Here is a 17,863-nt window from a genome sequence, read left to right on the forward strand (position 1 = left end):
CATTAAACTACAATAATTACACCAACGAAAATGTGGCATTGCTATGAATGTGACCATTGAAAATTAAAGAACGAAACTTTCAACACAAACAATACTCTACGTAACAAGCATAACTCGAAAATTGGAAATCAGTCAGACAAAGAAGGTATATATGAAAAAAGGGCACGTACGCAAACAAATTCCAGCCCTTCAAAATTACAAACAACTACCGGTTATTTAATTTTACATAAACAAACGTCCAAACTCGTATTAAGAACATTTTTTTGAGTTTTCTGGCTTACTTGATGAACGTAACTACCTTCATTCGGACTAATAGAGATTAATTAAGTTGAATAAAAAACAACAAATAGAGTTTAAAGTCAATGACAAATAAAAAAACCATGTCAAATAAATCACTTAAAATGAAGCAGTAACCCAATAAGGTAAGTTAGATAAGTGTCACTACCCCTCATTTTGATCCTAAAGATAGCTCTTTAAACTACAAGTATTATATTACAATTCTCTTTTGTTATAGGACTACTTGCTTTTAGCTATGAATGACGTGTTTGTTTAGAAATCGCATTTTATAAATGCCCTTTTGCGGTTGAAGTGTGACCTTGCCAACGGAAAATCAGGCCCACCACAATCTAATAAAGTAACTCAATTAATCATCTTGCAAAAAATTTTGGTCGAATTTTGCATAATAAACAAACAATCCACAAGTTTAAAAAAAACAAAGGCATAAAGTCCTACACAAACTTTTAGTTAAATTAACTCAGTTCTAGATAAACTCGTAATTAAGTGAGTTAAAAGTGTGAATATCATTAATTCACCTAAAAGTGTGATGATTTAACTCAAATTTTTTCTACGATAACACAAGCAAATGTCAAAATCTCCTGATAATATAATATTTTATTAATTGGCAGATTTTATTCAAAAAAGACGTCGTGAACCTTATGCTATTTTTTTTTTTAACAGATGCTATTGTTTTATTAAAAACATTATATAGAGCATATGTCAGTTAAATATAAAGAAAAGTAATAAGTGAAAAAATAGCCAAATGATATTTACATAATTTTTTTTATAAAAGCCTATATTGCGAAAAATAAGTATTCCGAGGTATGCACTAAATATCATGAATAAAAAACCAAGCAAACCCTAGTACCCCCTTTGATCATACAATCAAAGCGTACACAAAATGAACCTAAGTGCTCACGTTAACAAAAAAAAAGACAAATAGGCTCGCTCACGGTCACAGAACAAAATTCAACGAAATATAGCTCATTTGTAGGCTTCGTAATGAACAATCACGTGTTTGTACGAGAGAAAAATTGGTAGGTGTATTTGGTTAATCCTGCATATATATATTTTGTAATTATGGGAAAAGTGGTAGAGAATGAAGAAACTAATGATTTCCAGATACGTTAAATCGGCACTATCATTCTAGATGAATTTCAATTACACATGCAAAAACGTTAATTTATGGATAGAAACAACAAATTTCTATTGAGAAAACAGTATTGGGAAGCCATGGAATGATTATAATACGAAACAAAATCAGCACCTCAATTCCCCTTAATTTGTGGAATAGCAAAATAAAGGAGAAAGACTCATGATCAAAACATTAGGCAAGAAATGGTCTATATATCTTAGAGTTGGCTAAAGAATAGTCAGATCGAAAACACCAAAATCACATTAATTAATTGTTCAAATGAATTATTAAGAAATGACAATTAGATCTAAAAATATATGGAGAATTTACCTGAAGAAAAAGAAGGATTGAAAAGTGATGTATCTTTTTTCTCCCTCCTCTGTGAGAGAGAGAGAGAGAGCAGCAGCCGAAGAATTCGCTAATTCGATCGTGTGTGAAGGATAGGAATGAAGGTTGGTTGAGTATTTAAACTATTATTACACTCTTCCAAATGCATGTTTGGGCCAACCATTCATGGACGGTGCTGTGTCTTAATACTTTTGGCCCAAATACAATACTACAAATTCATTTTTCTAGATTTGACTCTCTCACATGTTTCAAAAAAAATAGATTTGACTCTCTCACTCATTATTGATACCGCTATGTTTGGCCAAACCCTAACACGCGCATTTAAATTCTTTTGCGGTGTCTTCATTGTTCATATGCACATTGACTAAGGTGATTAGACTTCACCTAAATTTTAACTGTACCAACCAAAATTTATGTACATATTTGATAAGAATCGGCATTAAAAGGGCTTCAAGGGAAAAAGAAAATAAAGCAACAAGTATAGAAGATGGCTCCTTCTCTATTTGAAAATTTATCCAATTTGGAGGAAGAAGAATTCGAGTTTGTAGATTGCATACAATTGGAAAATATGAGTTCAAATGTGTTAAATTAGTTTGTCTAACCTAGTGACAGATCCAAAAATTTAGTATTGTGGGGGTAATATGAAAAACATAACACATTATTATTAAAAATTTTAAAAGAGGTCATAGTGTGGTAGCATTTTCTATTACATGGAGTGTGTGGAGTAATATAACACTTAGTATCATATTTTTATATTTCTTAGAATTATGTGGAGGCAAATGCCCCTATTATGCCTAATGTGCATTCGTGTCTGCACTAACCCTCGCATTGATACAACTAAATTAGAAGTGAGATTTATATTTTTCGTGAATTTTACATGAATTTAAATCAATCAATAAAAGAGTATTGAAAAGAGAATATTAAAGTACTCGTTACTAGCATTTTCTTTATTTCTTTTATTTATTTAACCACATTTGTAAAAAAAAATTGAATTTCGTTTTCCATCATAATTTTGAAATATACAATTGTGAGAATGTTCTTGAGGTTATATCATGATCTTACACAATTATGAGCACTTATGCTAACATTTGAATTATTTTCACCGCAATATGGTCCACTTAATTACTTTAATTAGTGTAATTTCTCAATTTTGTGTCCTATTCAACGAAATTAACAAAGGTCGTGCTAGGAGAAACTTAGGATAAAGACCTTCAAAGAAATCATTTAGCGAAAGATTAGAATGCTTAAAGATGAATTTGTGTGCATATGCTAAACGCAAATCATTGGCACCAAGCTGAATGAAACCTGTGGGACAAGGATCTAGTCGGAGACTCCAACCTCAATGACATATCTTGGACTCCGAAATGTGCAACAACTAGAAAGTGGCTCATGATGATCAACTGAGAGCACTTCTGAAGTAGGCTTGATTCAAAGCGAGACAAGCTTAAGAAGACCTCGAACTATAACGGTGGTGACAAAAGAACATATGATCCAAGATTCTTGTGTTCGTCTTGAATTTTCTAAGAGAAGTTATGCAACGACTACACCATCTTACGGATGAGAACAATCTTTCAGAAGAAGGAATTGTTGATGCGGAACTACAGAAGACTTGAAGAATGAAGCAACCACTGAAGAAAAGAACGGCTTGAAATCCACAAAGACCACACGCCAGTAAAGATCACAAGTCTCTTGTTGACGTGAAGATCCTCATGATAAGAGTTACTCATTCCTGAAGATTATGATAACTCTTATGATGCAGGATCAACTACAGAAGAAGATGTCTTGATCTAGAATGTCTATTCATACGTCAAGATCATATTGTGCTGAATATTTTCTAATGATAATCAGAGGAAAGAGGATTCAAGAAATCTTATCATGATCAAGACAATATGTCTCCAAATGTAAAACATATATTGAGTTGAAGTCATTGATCAATTGGTTGGGAGAGACTTGGAAATATGCAGAACAAAGGGAAAAGTAAACAACACTTACCAAACGATATGTGAAAACCATGCAAGCCAAATTTTCGGGGATTTTTTGTGATCCTTCATTAGTAAATCACACAAGTATATGAACAACCAGCCAATGAACATCCTGACACCCAATGGTTTTGTGATCCTTCATTAGTAAATCACACAAGTATATGAACAACCAGCTGATGAACATCCTAACACCCAATGGTTTTGTGATCCTTCATTAGTAAATCACACAAGTATATGAACAACCAGCCGATGAACATCCTGACACCCAATGGTTTAATTTATAAGTACAAATAGGGGATGTATCGAATTAGCCAAGCTGTAAAGAAGAATAAGAGGTATTAGATCTAAGGTGTATGCCACACAACCTGTAAAGCAGAATGAACAGCTGGTTTTTGAAGCTTGATGGAGCTTGAAGGTTCCTTTGAAGTGTGAACCAAAATTTAAGCCAAAAATCATGAAAAATCAATAGAGGAGGACGAGTGGTAGATGAACTTTCTAAGGTTAGAGCATTCAACTTTAAGCGGGAATCCAGTCGATGAGATACAAGAAGGACAATATATAGTAGATGATCCTAGAGCTATAAGTAGGAGAGTACGAGTTTTAGATCAAAATAGAAATATCACACATGTGACAGAATCTCTACTCTCCAATTAGGGCTAGAAGTTGCTACAAGCCTAGCCTATTCAAAACCGGGACCAAAAAGAATCCCATGAACAGTGAAATTGGAACTTTCGATTAGAGGTTAGGAGATCAATAATATTATTTTATGAAAATCTACAAAAAATAATTTAAAAACTTTACTATTTTTTGGTTACATAGGAAAATCACACAAAAAATACTACACTTGCATTTCTTTATTATAAAGATACTGAATAACCTTAAAAGGGGAAACCTCCATATGTGTAAAGGAGGAGTCATCTATAAAAGTTTGTCTTGCCAACTCATATGCAACTATGTTGATCTCTCTAGGAATATGAGAAGGCATAACATCTCAAACCCCTCATGGTATTAATCTTCAGAATAATATCTAGAATTCAATGATTTTGGAGTTCAACGTTACTATTAATAGCTCAACAGAGTAATGCACTCAAAGCAGTTACTAAAAGAAACATGGTAATTTATAAAGGGCAGCAAAACACCGAAGTGATTCCAAACACACCTAGAAAAAGAAAAGTGTATGAAAAGGTGATTCAAATCTTTCACATGATCGTTACAGCGACTATTATCTTTTTTTTTGTCTAGCCGCATAAGGTTGCAACAATGACTTTTAAAATGAATGGAGAAAGCATTATGCCTAATCAGCCTAAGAAAAATCGTAAGATTGTGTGTGTACTTATCTTAACAAATAACCAAAATATTAATCCTAATATGTATTACGAGCTGATATTTTTTGATTGAAAAAATTGAAATTTTTTTCAATAATTAGAATTTTTTTATACATAGGAAAGATAAACTACACTCCTTCAAGGTTGACCCCTGTATTTCTCATTTCCCAACCTATATGTTTACTAACTTTTACCACCTGAGCTATCCTTCAAAGACCAATAATTATAACATAAATTGACTAATAAATATTTAAAATTTAATATCAAGTAGATTAGATTTTAGTTAGTATCGAAGAAATATCAAGATATATAATTTTCAATGAAGAAAAATATTTATTTTATAGATTAAAAACTAAGAATTTAAAGTAACATATTTAAAAAACTTAAATAATATGAATATAAGTAACTAAAAATATATGATTAAGCGTCACAATTTAAATGGAAAAAGCACTGAATACATCTCTTCCAAAAGGTCTAAGTAAAATTTCATTAGGAGGATCGAAAATATTTCTTGGTTAATTGAAAGAAAAGGGGAAAGGAAAACCTTCAGAAAATAAAACTAATCCAATATATTTGAATTTGAAGGAACAGAGAGAGACCCCACACAACACAAAATAGTAACTTCCTAAATGGTCGTTGCATTTGCATGAGTCCTTAACTTCCTCTACGGAGGACACGTGGCAATAACCTGTCAACTACCTTTAACAATAGTGGACACGTGTGAAGAAGATGGAGACACACTAAAATCTATATAAACACTGGGTGTTCTCCATTTTCTTTCTCTAGACATTGAAACTGGAATTGTTCCACAGAAAAAAGAAGAAAACAAAAAAGTTGAGATATTTTGATTATTGAGAGAGGAAAAATGCAGGCAGCAAAGAAAGCAGTGGAGACCATTAAGGAAACCGCAGCCAACATTGGCGCCTCTGCTAAGTCTGGCTTGGAGAAAACCAAAGCCGCTGTCCAAGAAAAGGTTTTCTTTTTCATCATAAAATGAATATAAATATTTCATTAATTTCTTTCTTTATTCTTTATCGGCATTACTTGATGAAATCTTAAATCTACCATCATATTTTTACTCAAAATTTTTCTTCAATGTCAACATTGTTTATTTTATTAATTAGTTATAACATATGATATCAAAAGTGCAGGTCAAATAGAACAAAATCATGGTTACGAATTTTTTTAATTGTCAAATATGTTTCCCCTAGGTCATGCATGATGATGTAATAATACTATGATAAAATTAAGGATGATGGTGATGTATTATTATGAATGTTTAACAGACTGAGAGGATGAGCGCAAGTGACCTGATGCAGAAGGATATGGCAACAGAGAAGAAAGAGGAGAGGATCAACCAGGCAGAGATGGAGAAGCAAGAGGCACGTGAGCATAATGCAGTGGCCAAAGAATCTGCCACTGGTGGGCACGTGACGGAGGGCCACTACACCGCCACCGCCGCTGCCGCTGGGCCCGGGGCTAAAACTGCTACACACCACCCCGCTGCGATGGGGGCTAACCAGATGCCAGCTATGCATGGGCATGGGTATGGGTCTGGGCTTGGGCTTACGCATGAATTACTCACTGAAGATGTGATGGGATCGCACCCGACTGGGACTAACACTGGGATGGGTAGCACTGCGGCCCATAATGTCCATGTTGTGGGTGGAACTGGCCCACGAAGTGGGCCTAATATCTAAGTTGAATAATAATTAGTTGTAGTTAGGGGTATGGGTTTGTGACTTAATGTACTCTTCAATCCTTGTATAGTTTCAAGTACTCCTATTATGCTACCAGTACCATATCTTGTTAGTCTGTTGTTTTAAAACCATTTAGCCATTTAGGTATTGAACCAGTATTATACACGGTACATTCTATGCTATGAAGTTGCTAGATGTGTTTCAAAAAAAAAAAGTTGCTAAATGTATTTGTTTTAATAAATATAAGTGTGACAATAATGTTTACTGTATTGTGTGTGTACATTTGATCATGTATGTGCATACCTCAATCAGAGGTGGAATTGTCACAATACTTTCTATATCGCATTGATTTATTTCTTTGTTAGTAAAGTTTCTTACGAATTTCTTTTTTATTTCGAAGTGGGTTCATAAAAAATTGATTTATAGAAATTTATATATCAATCTCGACTAAATTTTTAAGATGGATTATTTAATCAACTGCCACCACCTTCCACCACCACCGTCATCGTTGTCATCGCTATCGCCACCCTCCACCTCTGTCACCACCATTGCTGCCACCACCATCATCAGCGCCACTACCACCGCCGCCACGACCATCATCAACTTCCAACAATACCACCATCCGAACCACCGTCACATTGCCACCACCACCGCCCTACAACACTGCCACCACCACAATAGTCTCCACCATCACCACGACAACCACCCTCATCATCACCACCACCACTACCTATCGTCACGACCCACCACCACCACAACCATCTCCTTCAATTGTCATCACAACTCAGCATCATCATTGCCACCTCTATAACCATCACCCTCCATCACCGACATCATCGCTATTGTCAGAGCCACCTCGGTCGCCACCGTCATTCTTACCACTCACTAACACCATCATCATTTTTATAAATATCTATTATGATTCAATATTTCACGAAACATAAGTTTATATTACTTTAAACGAGATGATAAGTTATACGGTGTATGAACAAACGTTGTATAGTATTAAATTTTTATCAGTCCTAATACTATCAGACCTAATACGATAAGGCATTATACTATCAAGTCTTATACTATACAACATACCAAACAAACTCTTAGGGCTCGTTTCATATGTTGTATTATGCATGATAGTATAAGCTTATACAATACATTATGAACTTATACATTGTTTGGTGATTCTATTGTATATGCTTATCCATCAATCTCTTATCACACTCTTATCATTCCTAATCCACCATATAGATGATGGATAAGAAAAGATAAGAGTGTGATATATACTTATTTGAAATTATTTAATCCACTGCCACAACTACCACACCACCACTCTCCACTGCCACTTTTATCGCCACCGCCACCTGCCATCGGCGTCGTTGGCACCACACTGCCTTCGTCGTCATCGTCGCCATCGCTATCACTACCACGCCCTAAAACAATGTCGCATCTACCACCGCCACCACTGCCTTCGCTGTCGCCATCGCCACTACTACCACTACCACTCTACTGCTGCCACCACTATTGCCACAACCATCAACACCACCACCACCATCGCCGTTGTTGCTACCATTTCCGCCACCACCACCCTCCAACACTATCACCGCCACCACTACTGCCACAACCAACTCCACCACCCTCTCACAATCACCACTATCCACTGCCACTGTTATCGCCACCACCACCCTTCGTCGCCGCCATCACCACCACCGCTTTAAAACAATGTCGCATCTACCATTGCCACCACTGCCTCCATCGCCGCCATTTCCACTACTGCCACCACCACTCTACCGCCAGCACCCATTGCCAATGTTGCTGCCACCACTACTGCCACAACCATCAACACCACCACCACCCTACAACACTATCACCACCACTACTATTGCCACAACCAACTCCACCACCCCCACACAATCTCCTCAACCACCCTCCGCCATCACCACTGCCGCCACAACTAACACCCTCCATCGCCGCCACCACCATCGCTGTCTCTACAACCACCACCACGCTCCGTCACCACCACCATTCATCAAACATATGATTGTATCGATTTAAAGGATATGATAAGTTAGACAGTGTATCACCGAACGTTGTGGAATATTAATTTTTTTTCAGCTTTATCATATTAAACCTAATACAATTAGACTAATACTATCAGACCTTGTATTATACTATATGGGATCAAGTCTTGTATTAGGAAGTCAGTTTGCTTGAAGGTGATCTTTTCTATGACTAGACTAAATCATATCCTACATGAGCGAGCTCCATAATATATGAAGGTTTATCTTTTATTATAATATATGATATAATGAAACATCAAATCTTAGGAGCTTTGGTACATTAATACTTCATGCATATAATGCAAACTATTTATATGCATACTTGGTAATTTTGATAAAATGCACAAAACTTCGACCAAATGTTGAAATTATAGCATAGATTTTCAGTCGTATAGTATCTAATTGCAGTTTGCAACAAAAAATTCATAAACAAGGACCCACTTATTGAAAAGTATTTTGGTCTAAAAATAAATATTTAAAACCTGCTGTAGTAGATAAAATCTCTGGTGCATTGGTGCGCCATTCCTCAAATGGTTCACCATTGAAGAACCCATTAATAAATCAATATTCTGTGAAGCGAAGCTAATAATGAGAAATTGAGGAGGAAAATAAAAGTAGAAACTTTTGTGCAACCTCAAGAAGTAGCTTTGAAAATAAACTCAGGACGAGAAAGCTATGGAATCCGAAGCCATTAATAAAAATAATAGCCCAAGCAAAAATGATGGACAAACAAATTGCACTTGACCGAGGTGAAGCTCAGAGTCTTAGCTTACGCAGGTTAGCTGCTCCATGTGCGAAGTGACATCTTTCGCCATACGCACAAGATCCTTTTGCAAAATTCTGACACAACTTGGTCTTGAAGTTACTTCTAAGTGGCGTCGGAGCACCACGAACAGCTGGGGCTGATTTAGGTGGAGCACCACGAACAGCTGGAGCTGATTTAGGTGGGGCAAGCATTGACCCAGTCAAAATCAACTCTCTTACCATGTTACTTGCATTCTCGATTTGTTCAAAGCTTCCCACGAGTTCAATATTTCTAAGATTTGGATCAGATTCATGCTCTCGAATTGAAAGTTTGGCTCCAGTTTGGTAGCATATCTGCTTCGAGTTCTCACCTCCTTTCCCAATGATAGCTCCGGCCAAGGAAGCTTTTACACTAATCTTGGCCTTCGAACTGGCACCAAAGCTAGAAGCAAGACCAGGAGGAGCAATAAGTCTACCACCCATACCACCACCAGTGCCTACTGTAGACCCATTGAGTACTGGTGGTGCAACAACATTTCTAGACGATTGGGATGTTGCTACAATAGAATTTTTATTTAACATCTGTTCAACAACCTTATAGCCGCCAGGAACATGATGCCTAAAATGGCATGCTTCACCGAATGGGCAACCTGCAGTGCTGCAAAAATACATTACGACACAGTCAAATCACCATCAAACCAAATTATTATAATTACATAAAAAGTGCATAGTAACTAAATAGTTTCCACCTTAAAGTTAGTATATAGGACTATAAATATTGCATTAGATAATCAATTATTTGGGAACATGTATAAACTAAAACCTAGAACAATACAACATAACAAATCATTCAACTATTAACTACATAATACAATCTTAAAACACACGTCACGTTTGAGTAACTTTAAAAACAACTAAATTCTATAACAAAGTTGTTGAAAGGGAAACCACTTATAGTAAGATTATTTAACCAAACATAACAGAAACATAGATGACATTGATCAGAGCAATGCCCACTTATAGAGGACCAACCAAACTACAATTTAACATAGTTAGTCTTTCTTACATCATGTCAAGGCTTAATTGTAAAATGGTATAGTAATACAACTTTATATTCAAAAAATATATTAACTCAACAGAGTCAACATAATCTTAGAAGCCTTGTTTTGATTTTATAAAAACAATGAAATGGAAACACTAAGTTAATTCATCACTACTCCAGAACAATAGTTAGAAATGGAAACTCTACACTAGAGCAAAGCAAATAGTTGGAAACTAGCACATGTTGAAGCAATAAGTTATCATTTGTCCTTTATAATAACATACAAAAATGTAAACTGGTAGAGCAATGCTTAATACAATGTTGGAAGGGAGCTTTGGTGCAAGGATTACAGTTGCTACCATGTGCTTAAGATTTCACGGGAAGCCAAAATCTAAATCCGATGCAATGGATTTTTAATGGGTCCGACCATTCCCTAGAAACCACCATGCCGAGAGCTTTGTAGCACGTGATTACTCTAAAGTTTTGGTAAAATGTTATTGTTTAGCTTATGAGTATATCTTATTGGCTCTACCATACTTAACAAATAATACAACCATTGATGTAGAAAACCAACAGGAGGTTTCCAAATGAGGTTAAGTTGATGAACAATAGTATAATATCCATAAAATTTAGAAATGCATTCAACCCTAAGTCACTTCACAGGATCTAAACCAAAACTTTCATTAGTAATAAAATCAGCCTCCTCTATAGTGGCCTATTTCAAATAGTGGAAGCAAACTCGTTATATAGGCAATTGAAGACATCATTTCATGCACCCACAACCAGAGGATAAGCTTGGCAACTAAGCTGTTATTTATCCAACTCATACAAGACCTTCTAATTAGTACCTTATTTCCTTTCATGTCCAATCATTTAAATATTGACAACATGAGGACAAATAAGTTATTGTCAATTAAAGAATTTTTTTATTGACTTATTAGCATTTGTTTAGGGAGATAAGAAAGTAGACAAAAATTAGGAACAAAGATCAAACTCGGTCATTGGTATTAGATATAAAAAAGCATGAACCATATAAAAATTAATTGTTAAAATTAAGATCCAACCAAGGATCAGAGCGAATGAGTGAGACATGTAAAATGTGAAATCACAACACGAATTCTAAGATCCTACACAATTAAATTTAATCACAACCACAACTTTTCATGTATGTAAGCAAAATAAACTTTAAAATTCAATAAAATTGCATAAACATCATGCATCAATGACTATAAGGTCCTACCCTAAGAATAAAACGGAGGGCAAAAAACGAAGACATAAAATCAATTTGTAGAAGTAGAGAAAAATATCATATAACCGAAGAAAACTTGAGCAATGGCACGAGCACGAGAGAAGTTCAACAACAAAATTGGGAAAAAAAGGACAGATAAGAGCAGAACAATAGCATAATAACACTTGAAGAATGACTATTCCACATAACCACCAAAACACTACAAAGGCACAGTACAACCCCCAAGAACGAGTTGTATAGGGTGAACAAAATCACACAACGTTGATCCACCAAAACCTAAGTTTTGTCTTGTCACACCTCCACTGAAAAAATATATTGTCTAGGCACATTGAACTACATCGATGGATAAAGAGTGCTAAATGAGAAGTGTTAAGATTATCTAATAGCATAGGATTATTAAACTCCAGCATGGCAATTCTATGCTCATTTCACATAAGCAAGATCAGATGTAGAATTGAGACCATCGATCATAACTTGCATGATCCACTTGTTGGATTATAATCTAGACAATCCATGAAAAATGTATATATAAATTTATGTCAACAACATTATCAATCACAATTCACGACCATAAAATTAAACTATGATTCTTACCACCTTTTTCTAAAATTTAATAGAATATTTTATATAATTCTATCAAGTAAAGATAATAATTAACAAGTGAAATTATTGAAATGTTTTTTTTCGTCTATCTATGGTATGGAACAGTTGATCTAATCAAAACCCGCATTCAGCCTGACAAGAATGAACAAACCTAATACACACCAAGCTCTGCACAGAGATCTACCTGCTCTACTTGGTCGGTAAGAGTTTTACCCAAGGTAGATAGAAATTGCCAAGACTATCGAGATAAGAGAAAAAATAATTGGCTCACAGGAAAACTGGGTTTGAAGTAGGTATTAGTAATACTAGTTATAGATTGTACCAAAATTACAGTAATGCATACCAAAGTGTTGAATTCTAAGCTATCCTTGACTTCTAGAAGCAAATTCAAGTGGCAAAATTTCAACATAAAACTGAGGGTCTGAAGCCAAGAAAGGCATCATAATAATTTATGATACAATGCAAAAGTGTCTTATAAAATATGTTGCAACGGTATTAGAAGACCCTCTTAATGTATGCTAATTAAGAACCTAGATAGAGAGTGGGATGATAGGTTAAAAACAACACCCTATGTGAAAATGAAGGAACCAAAAGTTCACAATCCACAATGATTCAACAAAGGAGGCTAAGGTTTCAACGCGGAAGCAGAACTCAAAAGAAATATAATTAAAAGAAAGATTATTTTCAAAAGTTGATATTGATACTATTGAAAATAATATTTTTCTGTTTGATAATTTAATTGATGTGTATTATACATGACTTAGAAGTACAATATACACTATATAAAAGTGTCATAGTCTATTTGCACCCTAATTTTCCTAGTCAATCTCAAACATGACCTGAACAAAACGTATCTCAAATATGATCTTACCCAATCTTATCATATCTAATATCTCAATAAACTATAACCTAACATACAATGTTACACAGAAACATCAATACCTAATAAATCTTTACATTGAATGAATTTTGGATAAAAGAAATATTTGCATTGAAAATAAAGGGTCTATTTAGTTTGAGAAAAAAAATTATATTGACTTGTCATTACTAAAAGCAGCCAATAGTTCTATTTATTCCCTATCATGTCATGTTTTCATGTAGAGGCGATATTACTTCTAAAACCACAACATCTCACAAAGGTTGCGAGTATTGCTACGATATCCTTTGAAAACCATTTTCCATTTCAGTATCTTACCTTTTTTACAAAGAGTTTAATGGTTATGCACTGTCAGTGTAAAATATTTTTACACAGAAGTCCAATAACTGAATGTCACGTATTCAAATACATTTATGATCCTTTTTATTTTAATTAAATTAAAAGCTTATTTTTTGATTTGGCAACCTATCATTGGATGAGTGTCAAAAATGTTTACACTAATGGAGCTTTACCATTACCTCTAGGTGTTTCGTATCAACCCAAGATGTTAACTAGGCCTATCCAATCATGGCTCTGCACTTTCCATTCATGTCCTCTTTTTTCATTTTTCATATCCTTTGTTTCACAAGTTTCTGTTTTGTTAGATTTTTCCACCTTCAATCTATTGTAAGTTTCAAATTCTCATTTCTTTTTTCACTCCTCATTAGTCATTGCTTAAAGGCTCAAATTATTCAATTCCTAATAGGTTGAAACTTTATTTTTAGTTCTGAGTTTGTCTTTAATATTGAATGATGATTTTCATACCATTTACGTGTAATATATATCATTTAACCTATACCTAAAATTTCTCTACTAGTGCCCCCTATACCCTCCAGCTATAGCGTATTTGGGGTTGGCAGCAACACGCCGCAAAATATGTTTTAATTTCCCTTTTAAATATTTCTACAAAAGCAACACAAAATATGTTTTCACTATTTCCTTTAAACATGATTTTGAAAACAGAAAACAAAGTGAAAAGAGAATCTCAAGCCAAACTGACCCAAAAGAACTAAATAAGTCACTATGCTACCAAGCAGTATACAAAGCACATCAAGAAGTCACCATGCTACCAAGCAGTAATCAAAGCACATCAAAAAGTCATTATCATCCGCCATAAACAAAAGGAAGGCTATCAAATACCTATTGAGGGTGGTTTAAAATAATGAAAAATGACTTGAATATTTATTAAGTTCACCTCAATTTCTCAACCCAAATTTTCATACAACTAGAATGAGTGATTGGAGACAATTGACCAATTAAATAATAGATGAAAGCACAAATTTTTCTCATGACAAAATGCAAGAGTGCAAGAGTTTTATATGTATATAACATCATTTTGACAACGGACCCAACAAATTAAAGTTTCCTATTAGCTTATTAATGGCTTGCCAATTTGAGTAAGATTTTGTAAGCAATAGAACACATAACACAGTAAGAAATTGGAAAATTGTTATGTATTAAATGAAAAAAAAAAAACATTACACTAATTAAGGAACAAGTTAACCATAGAAAAGAAAAATGATCTATTTATCTATGATATAAAGTTCCTAATGCCCACACTCATTCTGCAAACTATTGTCCTTATCATATGCAATCAAAACTTCATTACTATGTTACTAATTAGACCAAAGAACTGTATGTACCTTACTACCTATATAAAAGCTTTGAATACCTAGTAATTAGTTGTATGGCTATTAAAAAATTATCTCTTGAAATAACTTAATGGAATTTATGAAGGTAAAAGTATTTGTTTAGATGCGAATGGATTCGAACCTGAAAAACTTGGTACATGGCTCCAATTTGCTTCCTACACCAGTTGATAAGGACTCCATTTCTGTTGCAAAATATTAATTACTTTTTCTCAGTTAAAGTTTGAGAAATAATATATGGAAAACTGGTTGCAAAACATGCTCTTACGTTTGAGAAATAAAATACTGGAATTTGAATTAAACAAAAGACCAAGTTATACTAGGTCAACCTTCAACTCAAGGTCATGTGAAATTTACATCCATGTGATTCCAATTGAAGAATCATCCTAAACATGGAAAACTGTGAATGATACTACTTTTTACTATTTGTTTAAATCTTATGGAACATGATGTATGTGGCGTTAAAACAAACTCGAATCTAACAGAAAATCTTTTTGGGGGAAAAACTCAACTTCTTCCTGATCACCTTTCAATGTTGCATTGAAAGAAATGTGAATGATAGTAGTAAACATAGGCATCACATAAACAATTCCACCAATCTATTCGACAAAACAACATCAGAAAGAAATATTCACACATTCTCGTAAGTTTTAACTTTTAAGCAGGTGGTGGCTTCAACGGGAAGCACAAGTGGCAAATTGCACATGACCATAAGTAAAATGCATTTTCTTACATAAAATCACAAACATAAAATGTTTGATAATTTGTAGCTAAATAATAATATAATGGCAAGCGAAAGAAATGAAAATGAAGGATTTGATTGTGTGGAAAACTTTAGCAAAATTTGCAATAAAATCATCTCTAGATAAATAGGAATCAATAAACTATTCTATAAAGGAGTTGTTTTTATCATCATTATAATTACTTTCAAAAACTTTTAGCAGCGCATAGAGAACAAGTTACCAGAACCACAATGGCAAACATTGTTTCAAGCAAAACGAAAGACAAAGCAAAGCGAAACATAAGTGATCAAATGAATGGGGTGTGTGAAAAGCATGCAGTGAAGTGAATAGAAGTTGGGAGGTGGAATAAAAATGAAACCTTGCTTGGTCTTCTTAATGGCACCATTCACAGCAACTTCGGACCTTCCTCGCTTACGGAAATCCATTCCAGTAGATTGAGATTGTAACAAACGAATCTTTTCCAAAAGAAACCCTATCCAAATCAATGCAGAGAGAGAGAGAGTAAGGGTTGGTTAGAAACAAACAGATAGAGAGGGAGCAGAGAAGGAGTTGGAAAAACCCTAACCTGAAGTGGACTCAATGTGGAGAGAGAGCGAAATAAAAGTTCGAAAGAGAAAAACTTCAATCAGATATTATGCATAATATTGTGATTCTCATTCGGATATTGTGAATAATATTACGAAAATAATCCACTCTTAATCCTCGTGGAGGCTGAGCTCTGGCGGCGTTGCCAGTGATCTTTGACGTTCCTATGTGGCGCCTCCAAATGTCAACTTAAGCTTATATGATTTTTTTTATTTCTCTCATTTCCACATCAGATTTACTAGATTAACATTAAATTTACCCCAATTCATTAGCTTATCTAACCCCAAACCAAATTGGACCTAAAACAAAATTACAAATTAATGAAACATAATATCACCCTTAAAATAAGTGAACCCAAAAATTCACCCCATCATCTATATCTTCTTTCTCTTCTTCTACATTTTCTTCTTCTTCCTATTCCTTTTCTTCCTGTTCCTCTTCTTCCTCCACTTCTCCTTCTTCCTCTTCTTCTTTCTCCTCTTCTTCTTCTTCCTCTTCCTCTTCTTCTTTCTCCTCTTCCTCTTCCTCCTCTTCTTCGTCTTCCTCCTGCTCTTCCTCTTCCTTTTCTTCTTCTTCCTCTTCTTCTTCTTCATCACTAATATTTACAAAATAACCTACTTTTAATCCTCGTGGAGCTGAGCTTTAGTGGTGTTGCCAAATGTCTTCGACGATTCTATGTGGCACCTCCACATGTCAACTTAGGCTTCTATGATTTTTTTTATTTCTTTCATTTTCACATCAGATTTACTAGATTAACATTAAATTAACCCTAATTCATTAGCTTAATTAATCCACAACCAAATTAAAGCCACATTTGTGATCTGGAAAAATTTCCTCTACCTTTCCATCTCCATGCTGCTTATGTTTCTGATAAACCGTAGGATTTACCTACACCATTAAACTTCTTAGAGTTGATCAGTTTCATCATTACATTACATTAGCTAGGTTATCTTTGGTGTGACTTTTCAACATATGCACACGTCCTACTTCAACTACTTTTCTAACATAATGGTATTGAAGTCTATGTGTTTTGTTGTGGGAGAGAAAGGTTCAATTGCTAGCAATGTGCAAGGCACTTTGACTGTCACAATCACAATAATCTTCGGCTGCTTGAACCCCAGCTCTTCCAATATAACCTTTGAATCCAAATCGCTCCGGTTCTCACAACTACAACACTGGAGATAACACAATGAGAAGATAAAAATTACAATGCCCCCCTCATTGCAACATTGAGAAGATGAAAATTCATTTTCAGAATTGGCGATCTCCTTCAGTATCACGTTGCTCGGGAGCACTGCTTGTGCGTGGTCGGAATCAATGTGATATTTTCACACCAATAAAATATTATTGATGACACATGACAACAATGACATAAACATCATTAGCCATGTAATCACTTAATAACTGCAAATTAACATCAGCAAACTTTGACAATGACAAAATAGTAACAATAAGAACACATCCAAAAAGATTGACTCGGTAACCCACAAAAGGAAAAAGATCAACTCCAAG

The 17,863-nt window shown here is 34.6% G+C and overlaps 2 protein-coding genes across 2 annotated transcripts; one reads left to right on the forward strand and one right to left on the reverse strand.

Annotated features, from left to right (window-relative positions):
* The first annotated feature begins 5,852 nt into the window (after positions 1-5,852).
* Positions 5,853-6,859, forward strand: LOC130721107 (11 kDa late embryogenesis abundant protein-like). The gene is made up of 2 exons (XM_057571842.1): positions 5,853-6,039; positions 6,353-6,859. The coding sequence occupies exons 1-2, from the start codon at positions 5,932-5,934 to the stop codon at positions 6,764-6,766; spliced, it is 522 nt and encodes a 173-aa protein (XP_057427825.1). The 5' UTR covers positions 5,853-5,931; the 3' UTR covers positions 6,767-6,859.
* Positions 6,860-9,178: 2,319 nt separating this feature from the next.
* LOC130717162 (zinc finger CCCH domain-containing protein 52) lies at positions 9,179-17,747 on the reverse strand. The gene is made up of 4 exons (XM_057567298.1): positions 16,332-17,747; positions 16,125-16,238; positions 15,148-15,208; positions 9,179-10,222 (listed from the first exon to the last, which is right to left on the reverse strand). Exons 2-4 carry the CDS (start codon positions 16,189-16,191, stop codon positions 9,577-9,579), a joined length of 774 nt encoding a protein of 257 aa, XP_057423281.1. The 5' UTR covers positions 16,192-16,238; positions 16,332-17,747; the 3' UTR covers positions 9,179-9,576.
* Between the last annotated feature and the right edge of the window lie 116 nt (positions 17,748-17,863).

This window comes from Lotus japonicus, chromosome 5 (assembly GCF_012489685.1).
Source record: "Lotus japonicus ecotype B-129 chromosome 5, LjGifu_v1.2".
Taxonomy (NCBI): Eukaryota; Viridiplantae; Streptophyta; class Magnoliopsida; order Fabales; family Fabaceae; genus Lotus; species Lotus japonicus.

Bases quoted from the DNA above. Each gene is read 5' to 3' on its own strand.
- LOC130721107 (XM_057571842.1), top strand. From the start codon at position 5,932: ATGCAGGCAGCAAAGAAAGCAGTGGAGACCATTAAGGAAACCGCAGCC. The intron at 6,040-6,352 runs GTTTTCTTTTTC...AATGTTTAACAG, and splicing joins AAGCCGCTGTCCAAGAAAAG to ACTGAGAGGATGAGCGCAAG.
- LOC130717162 (XM_057567298.1), bottom strand. From the start codon at position 16,191: ATGGATTTCCGTAAGCGAGGAAGGTCCGAAGTTGCTGTGAATGGTGCC. The intron at 15,209-16,124 runs GTTTCATTTTTA...ATTTTGCAACAG, and splicing joins CATTAAGAAGACCAAGCAAG to AAATGGAGTCCTTATCAACT. The intron at 10,223-15,147 runs GTTCGAATCCAT...GTATTTTTGCAG, and splicing joins CCATGTACCAAGTTTTTCAG to CACTGCAGGTTGCCCATTCG.